This window comes from Trichoderma camerunense, assembly GCF_050948025.1.
Source record: "Trichoderma camerunense strain CBS 138272 chromosome Unknown V8C40scaffold_19, whole genome shotgun sequence".
NCBI classification, from domain to species: domain Eukaryota; kingdom Fungi; phylum Ascomycota; class Sordariomycetes; order Hypocreales; family Hypocreaceae; genus Trichoderma; species Trichoderma camerunense.
The window spans coordinates 550724-566226 of NW_028145351.1; the positions used below are offsets into that span (position 1 = coordinate 550724).

At 51.1% G+C, this 15503-nt stretch overlaps 7 protein-coding genes across 7 annotated transcripts; 3 read left to right on the plus strand and 4 right to left on the minus strand.

Moving 5' to 3' along the window:
- Positions 1 to 56: 56 nt before the first annotated feature.
- Positions 57 to 965, plus strand: V8C40DRAFT_85940 (uncharacterized protein). The gene is made up of 2 exons (XM_083223532.1): positions 57 to 368; positions 436 to 965. The coding sequence occupies exons 1-2, from the start codon at positions 127 to 129 to the stop codon at positions 533 to 535; spliced, it is 342 nt and encodes a 113-aa protein (XP_083069269.1). The 5' UTR covers positions 57 to 126; the 3' UTR covers positions 536 to 965.
- Positions 966 to 1744: 779 nt separating this feature from the next.
- On the minus strand, positions 1745 to 2433 carry V8C40DRAFT_269622 (transmembrane adaptor Erv26; the record flags this gene model as incomplete). Its single annotated transcript, XM_083220104.1, has 2 exons — positions 1745 to 2070; positions 2130 to 2433. 2 exons carry the CDS (start codon positions 2431 to 2433, stop codon positions 1745 to 1747), a joined length of 630 nt encoding a protein of 209 aa, XP_083069270.1.
- A 511-nt stretch (positions 2434 to 2944) lies between these two features.
- On the plus strand, positions 2945 to 4210 carry V8C40DRAFT_254800 (18S rRNA (guanine1575-N7)-methyltransferase). The gene is made up of 2 exons (XM_083217902.1): positions 2945 to 3088; positions 3175 to 4210. Exons 1-2 carry the CDS (start codon positions 3066 to 3068, stop codon positions 3992 to 3994), a joined length of 843 nt encoding a protein of 280 aa, XP_083069271.1. The 5' UTR covers positions 2945 to 3065; the 3' UTR covers positions 3995 to 4210.
- On the minus strand, positions 4069 to 7051 carry V8C40DRAFT_254801 (lysine--tRNA ligase KRS1). The gene is made up of 9 exons (XM_083217903.1): positions 6412 to 7051; positions 6281 to 6346; positions 6062 to 6217; positions 5901 to 6000; positions 5721 to 5839; positions 5300 to 5663; positions 4881 to 5242; positions 4691 to 4815; positions 4069 to 4635 (listed from the first exon to the last, which is right to left on the minus strand). The coding sequence occupies exons 1-9, from the start codon at positions 6658 to 6660 to the stop codon at positions 4353 to 4355; spliced, it is 1824 nt and encodes a 607-aa protein (XP_083069272.1). The 5' UTR covers positions 6661 to 7051; the 3' UTR covers positions 4069 to 4352.
- On the plus strand, positions 6975 to 9184 carry V8C40DRAFT_254802 (pyridoxal phosphate-dependent aminotransferase). The gene has a single exon (XM_083217904.1). The coding sequence runs from the start codon at positions 7520 to 7522 to the stop codon at positions 8840 to 8842; it is 1323 nt and encodes a 440-aa protein (XP_083069273.1). The 5' UTR covers positions 6975 to 7519; the 3' UTR covers positions 8843 to 9184.
- Positions 9185 to 9479: 295 nt separating this feature from the next.
- Positions 9480 to 10962, minus strand: V8C40DRAFT_277228 (isocitrate dehydrogenase (NAD(+)) IDH1; the record flags this gene model as incomplete). The annotated part of the gene is made up of 3 exons (XM_083220938.1): positions 9480 to 9564; positions 9622 to 10640; positions 10930 to 10962. 3 exons carry the CDS (start codon positions 10960 to 10962, stop codon positions 9480 to 9482), a joined length of 1137 nt encoding a protein of 378 aa, XP_083069274.1.
- A 625-nt stretch (positions 10963 to 11587) lies between these two features.
- On the minus strand, positions 11588 to 14780 carry V8C40DRAFT_254809 (kinase-like domain-containing protein). The gene is made up of 4 exons (XM_083217905.1): positions 14389 to 14780; positions 14292 to 14322; positions 13888 to 14204; positions 11588 to 13819 (listed from the first exon to the last, which is right to left on the minus strand). The coding sequence occupies exons 1-4, from the start codon at positions 14468 to 14470 to the stop codon at positions 11985 to 11987; spliced, it is 2265 nt and encodes a 754-aa protein (XP_083069275.1). The 5' UTR covers positions 14471 to 14780; the 3' UTR covers positions 11588 to 11984.
- Between the last annotated feature and the right edge of the window lie 723 nt (positions 14781 to 15503).

Sequence of the window (15503 nt, forward strand, 5' to 3'; positions counted from 1 at the left end):
CAAGGAGGCAAATCTCCAAAAACAGCTTACAAGTACTCTCCAAACAACTTAAATCCCAATTTCTTCAAAATAAAACTTCAAATTCAATTGCAAACAAAATCGAAATCATCAGAAATACAGAACACAATGGCTTCAACTCTGCACCTCCGAAAACTCCCCTCCACAAGCTTCATCCGCACCTCCATCCGCCCATTCCACCAAACCGTCCCTCGCCTTCTCCCCGCCATCAAGCAAGAAGGCGACTCAAAACCAGAACAAAAACCCAAAAACGGGACCGTTCCGCAGCCTAAAATTTCCAACCTCAGCATGCCCGGCGTCAATAAGTCGGAGGAGCTCACCAAGGAACAAAAGGAGGAAGTCCGGCAGCAGTAAGCACATTACCTTTTATATATTGCTAAGCCTTGGGGGGCCAAGCTGACTTGTGGTCACAATTAGCAACAAGGACTTTGACAAGAAATTCGACCATGGCCACACAGCGCCAGACGACAAGGTAGACAAGAAGTTCTGGCAAGGCGGTGCAGGCAGCAAGGAGTGATGAAGCACGTTGGCTGCCATCATGTATTATATCTGTAAGAGTACAGCAGGGCCGCAAGGGTATTGTGCGACGCGTTACGACATATACACATGGGCTTTTTGAGAATTCCTACGCTTGGTAAAGGGATGCGACATTTGGTGGCGCTTGTCACCATACACGACGGCGCACCTATCGCAAGACACTTGTTTGACGTTCAACGTACTCGTTTGGTGCACTTATATAACTAGGGATAGTTGAGTTATCATCATCGCTTCAATTTCAATATCAGCTCCTCGAGTGCAATACGTGGGTCTACCATCGATGGATACGCGCAGTAGTAAACAAATCTCTTGGATATTGATGATAGATACCCCATATAGCGAGCATTATCAGTTGATATCTAATCAGTCTTCCAAGATAATTGCGCCTATTGAAGTGACAAAACACGCTACATGTAACCGCTAAGGGCCAAACGGTGGCTACTCAATACAACGTTTCAGCATCAGTAGAACGGTCGCTCCTCCATCTGAGATAGATATGAGAGGCATGAATTCGAGAGTGGTGTTTATATACGACTTGCAGCGTCAATCTCTTGGTCCTGCATATAAACATGTTATTAATGGCTCCGACGGCCAGGAATAGCAAAGCACTCACGATTCCACGAGCTGCCGCCCACTCATAATGGACCAAAGAATAGGCAGGTCCCATCGAGTCTATCATTTGTTTGTTGAAGCAATCAGGAGAAAATCGGATGTGCTAGTCATGATGCCACTGCTGCCAGAGTTGATTCGTTCCATAAGATTGATACTATCGTCGGGTAGGTAGCCAATGTCGACTATCGCCGCTAGTAGGTCATTTTCAGTATTGGGATAATCGTCTGAGTCGATGACTTGGATACTGCTGCCAGCATGTAAGAGCTTCGGGGTGCCAGCCTCGTCTTCCACAGCCGAAAGCAGAAAGGTAAATAGAAGGCTCGATAATCTTCATGATAGGGCATGAGACATTGGGGAAGTAAGAGAGGGAGATTTTATCTCTGCTGAGTTGGTCTCTCGCAAAGGAATAGACTTTAGCGATTAAAGCCCACTTATTTCTGAAAGGAACTTTGTTCCAGAGATGCAGCGCCCTAGATGCCCGGCGCGACATTCATCTCAGAAACTCGGTCGAAGCCGGCCAGCCGGCCTCGTAGCAGCGTATTAACAATCTTCTCCAAGAAAGAGAACCGCCATGTTCTTATGGCCGGTCCATTCCGGACCCAGCCATGTCCCCGATCAAGCCGCGAACCCAGTCGACAACGGCCTTGACCATGCCCTGAGGCTTGCTCTTGCCCTCCATGCCGCGAACAGGTTCTGTGCCCATTGTAGGCAGCACATTGTCGCCCGCAGACAAGCTCACAAACAGGGCAAATGGCACCAGCCAGACACACAATCCAAAGTATGACGCAATCATGGTGAACGTCGGGACGTCCACCTGCTCATAGTACGAGGTTCGATTGTAAGCACGCGCTTGGCTGTCGGCGAAGTGTCGGAACCACACATAATGATCGAGCAACACCAAGACTAGGATCCATGTCAGCGCAGTGTACCTCAATATCCATGAAACAAGCTCGAATCCATACCACACGACAGCAGGAACAGCGGGTCCGTGAGCTGCACATAAGGGAACCTCCTCATGTTGCCCAAGTAGACGACATGCGACACAATACCCAAAACGGTCGCCCAGAAGGGGAAGCCGTCAATTAGCCATAGCACCACCTGCACGCCGATGATGATTTGGATCAGGCGTGTAAGCAGCCGCTTTGCCAAGACAGTATGTTCCTCCACAAGCTCCGAAAGGTAGTAAAGCCCGGACGCGATGGACAGCGTCAGGAAGCAGAAGCCGAGAATGGCACCGGCGTAGCCCAGCAGGGGGAGAATCCACATCTTTGCTGGAAGCTTATATCGACAAGCACAAGTTTGAATTTAGGCGACGAGATGTATGGAAGAAAAAGAAGCTTGGGTGAAGAAGAATGGTGGAAAGAAAAAAGAAGGAGACAAGGTCGTCTTAGACAAGGTTAGCTGTGGACACGTTCATGTGCTCATAGCTGGGATGAGCTGCATGGGATCTCGTGGGTCTGTCGTCATACGGAACTAAAGCTTTTCCCGCTCCGAGGCGAGCTGATGAGGATGCAAACGAAGAGATGCATGCAGCTGTGCAGGGTACATACTTGACTGAAAACAAAAGAGCAAATATCGATATGCAATTTATCAAGTATAGAAAATCTGTTATTAAGATAAAAAATGGCAATGAACTCTTTGCATAGCTGATGTTGATGCTGAGTGTCATTCACATGTGAGCCTGGCTATTGATGCGCCATGCAAGCAAATCCTTATCGATAACACCCACAAAAAAATGGTTCACGATGCGCCGCCCGCAGCGCAACCTCAATGATCCAAGCAAGAAAAAAAAGACAACCAACACATTTCACATAATCCTTTCTCACAGGGCGTATTGATTGGGATCTCCAATCCAATCCAACCAATCCCTAGAAAAATTCACATTATAAACTCCCACAATGTCTCGCCCCGAGGACTCCCTGTAAGCTCTTCTCCCTCTTCAATCCCCCGCTACCATCCTCCTTCATCCATCATCGTCCGTCCTCACTTCTAACCACAAATCTCCAGCGCGGCCGACGTCCACTATGACGACATCGAAGCCCGCAAATACACAACCTCCTCTCGTATCCAAAACATCCAAGCCTCAATGACCCGCCGCGCCCTCGAGCTGCTCGACCTGAAATCCCCCTCCTTCATCCTCGACATCGGCTGCGGCAGCGGCCTCTCCGGCGAGATCCTCTCCGCCGTCGACCCCGAAGACGGCGGGCCCCACGTCTGGGTCGGCATGGACATCTCCCCCTCCATGCTCGACATCGCCCTGCAGCGCGACGTCGAGGGCGACCTCTTGCTCGCCGACATTGGCCAGGGTGTGCCCTTCCGCGCGGGCACGTTCGACGCTGCCATTAGTATTTCGGCGATCCAGTGGCTCTGCAGCGCAGAGTCGAGCGAGACTTCGCCTACGGGAAGACTTAACCGCTTTTTCAACGGGTTGTACGCTTCGTTGCGTCGTGGAGGTCGTGCGGTGTGTCAGTTTTACCCTAAGAACGACACGCAGCGCCATATGATTACCCAGGCGGCCGTCAAAGCGGGCTTCGGCGCGGGTATCCTCGAAGACGACCCCGGCACCAAGAACGTCAAGCTATATCTCGTCCTTACCGTCGGCAACAACGACAACGAGGGCGGCAACACAGACATCACGGGCGTCGTGGACGGCATGGACAACGTCGACGTTTTGGACGCCAGGAAGAGGCTCAAGGCGAATAACGCCCAGGTCAAAAAGGGCAGCAAGGCATGGATTGTCAAGAAAAAGGAACAGATGGAACGCAAGGGCAAGATCGTCAAGGCCACATCCAAATACACTGGCCGCAAACGTCGGGTACAATTTTAAGAGCGGTCTGTATGTCAATGGTGGATGGCGAGCTTGTGATGCATGGTATAGGCGTTGGTGGCGCATTTGGTTTCTGGAGAATATTTTTAGACATATATGATATATATGAAATTGTTGATACCCTCTATCAGTCAGGCCAACTCCAAGTCCGCACAGATTTGTTAGAGTAGTCTAGATTTTGCTTCCGAGGAAAATGCTCATTGTTTTATTCATCAGTATCAAGATGCTGTACTTTATCGAACAACATTCTACCCATATTCGTCAATATTTCATCCGTTGACGAGATACCCCTCGTCACTATCATTTTTTTCTTCGTCTTGATTTTTCCAAATTTTTTTAGACTTTCAAAGTACATCTTCTATGCCTGTGCGGCCTCAGCAGGCTTCTCTGTTGAGCCGGTGTTCTGCTCGGGCTTCATGGTGGGGAAAGCCAAAACTTCTCTAATGCTGTAGTTGTCGGTCAAGAACATCATCATTCGGTCAATACCCATGCCCCAGCCACCGGTGGGAGGGAGACCGTGCTCAAGAGCCTTGCAGAAGGTCTCATCAACGCCCTGGGCTTCGTCATCACCCTGGGCCTTCTGTCGGGCCTGCTCTTCGAATCGCTCACGCTGCTCAAGGGCGACGTTCAACTCGGTGTAGCTATACAATGTGTTAGCAAGTCATATTGGTAAAGTGTCAAGTTAGAAACACTTACGCGTTGACAATTTCCTTCTTGCAAACGAAAGCCTCGAATCGCTCGCAGAGGCCGGGGACGCTGCGAGAGCTCTTGGCGAGAGGAGACATCATCTTGGGGTGGCCAGTAATGAAGGTTGGGTTGGTCTAAAAACAGTGTTAGCCAAAGGGAAGAAAATAAGTTGCAATGCAACACCGGTAAATCAACTTACGCATTGAGACTCGAGGAACTCTCCAACAAGGGCGTCCAGCATACGGGCGTTGGTCAGAGGAGGGTTGCACTCAACACCAGTCTTCTTGAGGACTCTTCTGAAGAACTGGTTGGCCTCATCGGTGTGAAGCTCATCGGCAGGAGGGAACTTCTCGCCAACACACTCCTCAAGGGTGGGGATCATTTCAATTCGGCGCCATGGGCCTTCCCAGTTGATCTCAACCTCCTCACCCTTGATGTTGTGGTACTTGGTCTTGTATGAACCGTGGATGTGCTTGACCAGGCCGGTAACAAGCTCCTCGGTCATGGCCATGAGGTCATAATAATCGGCGTAGGCCATATAGAATTCCAGAGTGGTGAATTCTAGACAGAAATTGTTAGTTTCATGCCAAACAAAGACGTGATAAACTCAGAACCTACCAGGGTTGTGAGTCAGATCCATGCTCTCATTTCTAAACTGTCGGCCCATCTCATAGACTCGGTTCAATCCACCTACGACAAGCATCTTGAGGTAGAGCTCAGGAGCGATACGGAGGTACATGTCCATGTCGAGATCGTTGTGGTGAGTAATGAACGGCTTGGCTGTGGCACCACCGGCAATGGCGTTGAGCATGGGGGTCTGGACGGCGATGAAGTCCCGGTCGTCGAACCAACGGCGGATGTAGGAGTCAACCTTAGCACGGGTGATGAAGACGTTTCGGACGTTGTCGTTCATCATGAGATCGAGGTAGCGCTGGCGGAATCGCTGCTCGGGGTTCTTGAAACCGTAGTGGTCATCGGGGATCTAGGAGGAGTCAGAAAACCAGAAGATGGATCAGGTCACGCGATCACAATAGCCTACCTGGTGCAAGCATGGAGACAGAAGAACGACCTCGACAGCCGCAATAGAGAGCTCACCAGAGAAGTCGCCGGATCCCTGCTTGTTCTTGGGGTTGGTTCGAGTAGGGTAGCCTCGAATGCCTAGATTAAAGCGAGTCAGCAGGGGGTTCACTGTTGAACAACGGAAATCCCATGTACGAACCGATGATATCACCACGGCGGAGGTTGAGGTGCTGCTCGTCAAAGTCAGGAGTGCCCTCCTCACGGTTATCAGCCTGAGCAAGGACTTGAAGTCGAGTGCCCTAAAAATCGTTAGCCCCGGATTCGACTGTTTTTGAATAAGGAAGGCCTGGCACGGCATACCTCGGAGCGGATATCGTAAAAGTACAGCTTGCTGCCTGCTGATCGGCGGACGTAGACTCGACCAGCGAGCGCAATCATCTTGTCCTTGTTCATCTCGCCGTTCTTGAGGTTGGAGTATTCCTCGGCGAACTTGCGAATGTCATATGTGACGTGGAACTATGAATTGGTGAGCAACCAACGTCGTCTTGGCTTCTTTGTCAAGTATCTTTGGGAGCGCACCTTGTGAGGATAGGCCTTGCCCTTGGCATGGAGCTCGTTGACAGTTCTTGATCGAATCTCGAAGTACTATTGTCATCCCGGATTAGCAAAACTGCCTCCGCATTCCATCATCTCCAATCAGCAGCGCATACCTGGTTCGGGGTGAGCTCCTTCTCGGCAGCCTCGGCGTTCTTGTTGCCAGCGGCCTGCGCGGGCTTCTTGTCCTTGTTGGCAGCCTCCTTCTCCTTCTTGGCGGCCTCCTTCTCACGAGCCTTCTGGCGCTTCTTGAGCTCCGTCTTGGAGATCATCTCGCCAGTGACCTCGTCAAGGTGCAGCTTGCCAGCGGCAGCAGCGACAGCGTCGACGGCAGCATCGCCGGTAGTTGCTTGATTGTCCGCCATGGTGTGCGATTTTTTGTGGTATCTAGTTGTGTGTTGGCGGGAAACGGAGGATATCGTGCTTGGTCCGGTTTAAATAAATAAAGAAAAAAAAATATCACGGTCGCAGAGTCATACGCAGAAATCGGAGTCACCCCGCCATGCGACCAATGGAGGGGTTGGCTGCCAGGGTTTTTTTCCTTATTTTGGACGGGGGTTCGGTTTCCCCGATCCGGCCAATGCCTGTGCGTTTTGACTCTTGCGGCGCTGCTGCTTGTAGCGGTAGATACCTTATGCTGTTAGGACTCTATTATTCTAGCAGCATTCGTCGAGTGATTGGAATGCAAAATCCATTTGAAACTGACGATTGTCATTGCCCTTTCTATTTCTGCAGAATAGTGTTTTTTTTTTCTTTACATTGGTTGAGTCACTGAATTATAAGACATAGGGCTGGTAATCTACCTAATGCAGGCATTTAAGTCGAATCCCTCGTCCGCAACTCGGCCGACAACCCGCTCGGCCAAAGACTCACCGAAACGCTCCAAAGAAAACAGCAACTACTAGCCTTTGCGGGAATAAGACTGTTATCAAAACTCGTAGCATCTTTTCTAACTCAAATTGAGGGGCTGGCCTCGTATCTCGCCCGGCTAAATGACTAAAAGGCGGCCCTCCTAATAAACACTATCTCACTCTCACTTCTCACCAAAATATGGATCACTTATAAGCCTCCCCCTCCTCTCCTTCAACACTCTCAATAGACTTTACACGTGTTTCAGCTATTATCATCATATAATCTCCTCTCTCAACCTCCAACAGCCAGTTGCTCAACAAGAAAATACCAAAACAGAGACACACACCCACTTACATAGACAACACTATCACCATGGCCCTCTCATCTCGAGCCTCCAAGCTCACAACCCCAGACCCTTCCGGTCCCATCCTCTCAGACAACTGGCATCCAACTCTCAACCCATCCGGCTACGTCAACCTCGGCGTCGCAGAAAACTACCTCATGCACGCCTCCCTCCAAGAACACCTCCACGCAAACCTCAAAGTCCCCACCTCCGCATTCACCTACGGCGACTTCTTCAAGCGCAGCCGCACCGCCATTGCGAGCTTCCTCACCAAACATCTCAATACTGTAGTTCCTATAAAGCCGGAGCATGTTGCTGTTGCGAGTGGTTGTACTTCGGCGGTTGAGCACATGGCGTGGGCGTTTGCGGATCCGGGAGATGTGATTCTTCTTGGGAGGCCTTATTATGGTGCTTTTCCTGGGGATGCGACGCTTCGGACGGGAACGAAGCTCGGTTTCGTGGATTTCGGGGAAGATGATCCCCTGGGAGCCAATTGCGTCCAAAAATACGAGGAAAGACTCCTCGAAGCACAAGCAAATGGCGAGAAAGTGTCTGCTGTCCTTTTATGCCATCCGCATAACCCCCTTGGAAGATGTTACTCCCGAGAAGTCCTCATCGACCTGTTCAAGTTCTGCAACAAGTACAAGCTTCACCTCATCAGCGACGAAATCTACGCTCTCTCGATATTTGAAAACAAAATCGACACGAATCCCCCTCCAGCAGCCTTCTACTCTGTTCTCTCCATCGATCCTACGGGGTTGATAGATCCGGCGTATGTGCATTGTCTCTGGGGCATGTCCAAAGATTTCGGTGCCAACGGATTACGATTAGGAGCCATCATATCTCAGCATAACGTGGATTTGATGACGGCACTAGCTCCCGCCGTACTTTTATCCTCCGTCTCGTCCCTATCAGAACATGTCTTTGCGAATGCACTAGAAGACGACGTCTGGGTCGAAAACTACATCAAAGAAAACCAACGAAAACTCGGCTCCTACTACGAATACATTGTGAAATGGGCCAAAGCCAACGACATCGTCTACGCCACCGGCGCAAACGCCGGCTTCTTCATCTGGGCCGACCTTGGCAGAACATATCTCAAACATCAAGACTCCCAGCCCGAAGATCTCGACCAAGCTGTCATGGATGCATTGCTAAAACACAAAGTCTTTCTCGCTTCAGGCGTGAGATTTGGATCGGAGAAGCCAGGCTGGTTCCGTATCGTGTTCTCGCACGACATGGATTATTTGAACGAGGGCCTTGGCCGGATTGTCGCTGCGTTGGCGACGCCTGAGCCTTTGAAGGACATGGCGAATTTGTCTCTACAGGTAGATTTGGACGTTGCTTTTTGATTGGAAAATTTAGAGGCGTACTTACTTTTCTATAGAACTATTAGACGGGGTGGTATATACAAGAGAAGAACAAGTGAAAACTCCGGCATCCCCGTGTACATATAATATAGTAACACGGAATCAGCCGGAACATGCCCCTACATGAACGAATGCGAGGAATTGCAACGAACAATCATGTATATACATAGGCAATAACTGTGTCAGCAGTCCCGTAGACACACATCAGCTACATCCAAACACTCAAGCCAAAAAAGCAGTAATCATGTACTGTAAAATTCTATGTATTCAGACTCCATACGCTCATGTCAACCATAGTTACACACACCCCCTTGTCATTCTCCCACCACCACCTTCATTTCTCAATAATATTCGCCTCCCCCCAATGACCATTTTTATCTGGCCCTTTGAAACTTTTTTACTCTGCCCCTTTATATCAATTTTTTTCTTTTCCAGCGGCGTCGCTCCGCATCGCCTCGGATTCTAAGGTTTGAGGTATCATGTTCCCAAACACGCCGGTCGAGATGTGTGAGAAGAGGTGTGGTTGTTAAATTGGTCGTGTTTGGGGTAAATTTGGGTTATAAGTCTTGTTTGATTTGCCTTGAACTTTATTCAAGGCTTGTTGTGTTGGGTTTGGTATTTAGATGGTCTCCATCTTGTCGAGGATGGCCTTGGTGAACTCGTGTGTTGTAGACTCACCACCCATATCACGGGTGCGGACCTTGCTATAGAAATTGTCAGTAAAAACTCGTATCATCTAGAAGAAGACAATGCCAACTTACCCCTCGGCGATAACGCCGTAGACAGCCTTGGAGATGCGGTTGGCGTGGTCGTCAAGGCCAAGGTGTCTCAGGAGCATGCTGCCGCTGAGAATCATGGCAGTGGGGTTGGCCTGGTCCTTGCCCTTGATATCCAGACCGACGTGACGGCAGCCGGGCTCGAAGACGGCAACCTCACGGCCCATGTTGCAGCCGGGAACGATACCGGGGCCACCGACCAGGGCGGCGCCAATGTTGGACAGGATGCCACCGTACAGGTTGGGCATGACCATGACGTCGAACTGCTGGGGGCGGGAGACGGCCTGCATGGAGGCGTTGTCGACAATCATGTCGTTGACCTCGAGGGTAGGGTACTCCTTGGCAGTCTGGTGGAAGGTGCTGCGGAACAGACCGTCGGCCAGCTTCATGATGTTGGCCTTGTGGATGCAGGTGACCTTCTTGCGGCCGTTGGCGAGGGCAAAGGCGAAGGCGAACTTGGCAATGCGCTCAGACTTGGCGCGGGTGATGATCTTGAGGGACTCGACGACGCCGGGGACGCTCTGGTGCTCGAGGCCAGAGTACTCGCCCTCGGTGTTCTCACGGATGATGCACAGATCGACGTCCTTGTGGCGGGTCTCGTAGCCGGGGATGTTCTTGATCAGGGAGATGCTGGCGTAAATGTCCAGCTCCTGGCGCATGGCCACGTTGAAGCTCTGGTGGCCGGAGCGGCTGACGGGGGTGTGCAGGATGCCCTTGAGGCCGAGCTTGTTGCGCTTGAGCGAGGCCACGCTCTCGCGGAAGGCCTCCTCGGTTCGCAGGGCGCTCTCCTCGACACCAGACACCTCGATCTGCTCCCACTCGACGGGCACGTTGTCGGCCTTGAAGATGGTCTTGACGGACTCGGCAACCTCTCCACCGATACCGTCTCCGGGGATCAGGGTGACGGTGTACTTGCCGCCAAACTTGGCAGGCTTGAAGATGTCGGACTGGACGGTGGCGAAGGATCGGCTGAGCTGCTGGGGCTGGGCAGCGGCGCGAAGGACCTGTAGATGGCATTGCAAGTCAGTTTCTGATGTTGGTTATGGTTTGTCTTTTGTTCCAACAGCATCATCCTCCAAGAGGCCCCCCATTGAGGAAAAAAATCTCGCGAGTATGACCTCGGCTCAGAGCCAGTCAGCCCCTCCATCTCTTCTCCTCTGCCCTCAAGGACAACACAATCCAAGAGTATCCTGCATGCCTTCCACTGCTCTTTTCTTCCCAATCCAACCTGCAACCCATTCCCAACCCTGCCATTGCAAATCCACATGCAAAGTAAAATAAAAAGCCACATACCTGGGCGGTCCGGAGAGAGCTTCGTGACAGCATCTTGACAAAAGAGACGATAGTTTCAGCCTTGATGCTAGAGCAAGTAGAGGTGCACGGTCCAAGAAACAAGGAACCTAAGTCCAGTATAAAAGAAAGAGAGAGAGAGGAGAGAGGCAAGAAAGTTAGTTGCTCAGAAGAAGGAAAAAAAGAAAAGGAAGAAGAAGTTGTATTTTTTTTCCGAACAGGTTTCAAAAAATCGCCCTGGGCCAAATTACCGCAGTGACCGTTTGGTACGCCAAATTGAGCCGAGCACTTTCTTTCGGCCTGCGCCGGCGCCGCCGCTGCAGCGCATATTATTTTCCGCTTGGCTGGATTTTTTTCTTTTTTTTCCCTCTAGGAGTTCCTTTGCCCCGATTTTTAGCTGGAAAGTTCGGCTCAAGGAACGGAATGCGACGTCTTTCCGAGCGCAGCTCCGGGCTGTGGTGCTTGACCTGATTGGGACTAGGCGAGGGTAGTTATCGCCAACAAGTAGTTTCTTATCGCTAATAAATGGTGAGGATATAAGAGCAGCAAAGAAAAACAACCTCATCATATCATATGGGAGCAATTACTATTCTTATACGGGCTTGACAGAGTACTATAAACTATGCAGTATCAGAATCAAGCATCCTCATTGTATTATAATCATCAATTCATTCATTCACAAAAAATAAAAGCTATCGGAAATTTCTATTGCTACTCCTCCGCGGTATACAACAAAGCAAAATAGCAGACTGACTCCCCTCTAACAAGATATTCCAGCCCTTTACCACGCCTGCTTTACCCAAATTCATTCATTCCAGTTTCCATCACTCTTACAATCGCATCCCGTCCTCTCATATCCAACATCTTACCATCCTGAGATTGGTTTCGTAGACATGCCTCTTCCCATCCTGAGATTGGCCTCTTAGACATGCCTCTTCCCTCGTTGTCTTTCTTTTTTCCCTTTGTTGTAGCATACTCACCTTGATTCCCGTTTCCCAAAAACAAAAACAAGTGTCGGCCGTTAGCTCCTCGTCATCATGAGTTCTGTTTTGTGTAATTTACGCCTCGTCCTCGTCCAATGGTTCAACTCGTACCAAAATCTCCTCAAGCAGCCCCTCCAAAAAGTTCCCAACGTCCCTTCCCATACCTACAGGTTCTGCTTTATCATAGTAGTCAATCTCTTTACAAACGTGTGCTAGCTTATAGACTAGTTTGCGGACTTTCTCATGAGCAGCCTCAGCTCGCTGCTGCTTCGATGACACGCTTGAACCACTGGGCACAGGCTTGTACATATGCTGGAGCCGAATCTGCCGTCGCTTCAGAGCCTCTTCAAGCGCAGGAAAGATGACGTCGTTGAGAGCATCGAGCTCTCCGTTGGGGTTCGGAGCCGGAGGCGAAGGAAATGTTTCCAACAATCTTGGGGAATGGCCTTGTGACCGCAACGAGGATACCGACGCATTTGGAGTAGACACTTTTGCAGGAGCATGAGCAGGAACCGGAGCAGGAGCAGGAGCAAGAACCGGAGCAGGGGCGGGCGCTGGTGCTGGTGCAGATGGAGCCGGTAATCGAGCTACTGGGGACTGCGGCACAACTGGAGCTACCGTTCGCTGCACGGTAGACTGCGGCTGCGGCTGCGGTTTTGGCGAAGGGTTTCTGAACGGTGGGATTTCTGCCACGTCGTATCTCGGTGCAATCTTACCGCTCGTTGATCGACCGCTAGTTGATCGTGGCGAAACTCCATGAGCAGGCGGCACCGGCTTTTCGAACTTTTCAAACCCAGGGGGTATGGAAATCTTCTTATGTGCAGGCGCCGGGGGAGGAGGAGGTGAGGGTGTAGGCACGGGATCGGGTAGATCTATATTCAGGTTTAGTATCCCCATGTCGCGCTGCAAGTGTTCCTGAAGCTCCCGGTCGTAGTCAGGTGAGGGTGGCTCCGGGTGAGAGATGGCCGGTACTGTGATAATCTTTGAAGATCTCGGGGTGGTCTCTTGAACCTCCCAACTTGTAGTCTTAATCACCACAGGACTAGGGGGCGGAGGAGCCGCTTTGGAAACAAATCCACGCTGCTGTTGAGTGGGAGTGTGTTGAGCGTGAGCGTGTTGAGTGGGTGTGTATTTGCGCTGCGGGCTGTTTTGCCGTGATGCTCCTGCGCTGGCCGGATCCTTTGCCTTGAGCGTATCGCTCGGCTGAAGGGCCATCTCCCTCATTTTCGTCGGGCTAGATGGCTCGCGCCGTCTTTCACCGTAATCGGCAGAGTTCCGCGTGGCTCTTGTGTTAGTAGCACTTGCACCGAGCGGGTTGAGCATGGGCGCCCGGCTGACGATGCCGGTGCGGTCATTGACGAGTCGGACGGTACCAAAATCCCACATGTCTTCGTTAACTCGCGTTCTCTCCGGTGGCGCACTCTCGTGGGCATCCCATGTCTCTTCCTCGTCCGTCTTGTGCGTCGCCGCCCACCGGGAATGTCGCTCTATCAGCTCGGTAAGATATGTAGTCTTCTTTGCCTTTCGGATAAATGGATGCCGCAAAAGGTCCCTGGCCGTCGGTCGTTCCTTGGGATCTCGCTGCAGGCACAGTTCGACAAAATCCTTGAATGCTTTTGTAAAGTTTCCTTCCAGCCTCGGAGGGGGGTTTTTCGGGATGAGAAAGAGGACCTTCATGGGATGAATGTCGGCGTAAGGAGGCTCGCCATTCGCAAGTTCGAGGGCCGTGATACCGAGTGACCAAATATCAGCCTTGTGATCATATCCAGATTGTTTAATGACCTCTGGTGCCATCCAAAACGGAGTCCCGACGAACGTGTTCTTCTTTGTCATAGTGGCCGAAAGCTGACCCGACACGCCAAAATCGGCCAGTTTGACCTGGCCATTGGCCCCCAAAAGTACATTGGCCGCTATCCTATAGCATCAGCAAACCGATTGACCCGCGACGCTCGTCTAGAAGAAGAGCTCGAGCCCTCACCTTTAATATCCCGATGCAGTTTTTTGTCCGTGTGGAGATAGTCCAGACCCATCAGCAACTCCCTTATGATGATTGCAATGTAGTCCTCGCCCATGATACCCGGCTTCATAAGGTCGGCACAGCTCCCGCCCGCGCAAAACTCCATGACAATCCATAGCTCGGCGCCCTTTGCATAGGATCCGTAGTACTTTGTCACGTATGGAGACTGCAACTCGGACAGGATGGCGATTTCCTGGATGATGTCTTCGACCTCGTCTTCGGCGTTTTCAACATCGATGATCTTGATGGCGACAGAGCGACCGCTTCGTTTATCGACCCTAGCGGAATAACAGAGAAGCAAAAAGTCAGCAAAACCCGGCCAGAAAACAACAATTCTGGAGGCACCCGCACAGGTCAGGACATACCCCTTGAACACCTTGCCAAAGCTACCACCGCCTGCGAGCACCACAGCGTTAGGGACCCATCACCAAGACACCATCTTCCCAAGACCAGCAGACTGACCAATGCAGTATTCCTTTGTGTACAGAAGCTCCGGATCCAGGGCCTCGTTGGCCTCTTCCGCATACCGATGCGGTTCCGCCATGGCGCTGCTCCGATGCCTCCCTTTGCAGCCGTAACCAAGAAGCGGGAATGCGAGATGCTATGGTGCTGTATTCGTATGCGCTCGTCCGGGGCCAGCTCACGTCGTCGCAGATCATAAAGCCATGCACTCTACTCGCGGCAAATGCTGATGCTCGTCGCTATGAAAAATCACAAACCCAAGATAGACTCGCCTGCTCGGAACAAAGAACAATGGCGATGGTGAATGATCAAAAGGCATGTGCTAACATGAATCAAATCCACGGGTGGTTGAATGTGATGAGCGGCAGTGCCTGGGATTGGTGCATCGACCTGCTGTGGCGGGCGGTGAACCCCACTATGGGCCGCTGCGGTGCCTGTAAACTGTTTAGTATTGATTTTGCCCGGATCCCGTCGCACCAGCAACACGAGCAAGGAGAGGCATCTGACAATCTGATTAGCCAACAGGGGGCAACAAATCAAATCAACGGCCGACGACGTCACATTGGCGACTCGACTGCGCTTGTGCATAGATCGATCGACTACTGTCATATACCTACAGGCTACATGTACCAGGTAGCTGCATACAAGAATGAAATTACGCTCGAAACTCATCTAAAAAGCTGCATGTAAACTTTGCCCCAAACAAGAGATCGTCATCGCCAAAACAAATCCACTAGCCAGCCGCCTATTGTTTATCTTCCTACCAACGCCGTCGTTTCGAGGGGTTCTGCGGGGCAACACCCATCACAGACACGGCTGGGCACTAACAAAGTCGAATACAGTCATGGATGGTTCTACAGCGTCACGATAGCAGTCAAAGGGATGGATACTGGGCCAACCACGGGCCGTCGACGAAAGCTCACTGATGTTGTGTCAAAGCACTTGCATTGTCTACCTGCCCTTACTAGTAAAAGCACGACGCCGATTGGCGCCTCCAAGGGATAAAAGAAACTACCTAGACTGTAGAAAAAAAAGAAAAAACAATGAGACGAGGAGGCCTTGAGAGGGGCAAAGCACATACATGCCCAGTCCCTGCAACTAAATCCGCCATGGCC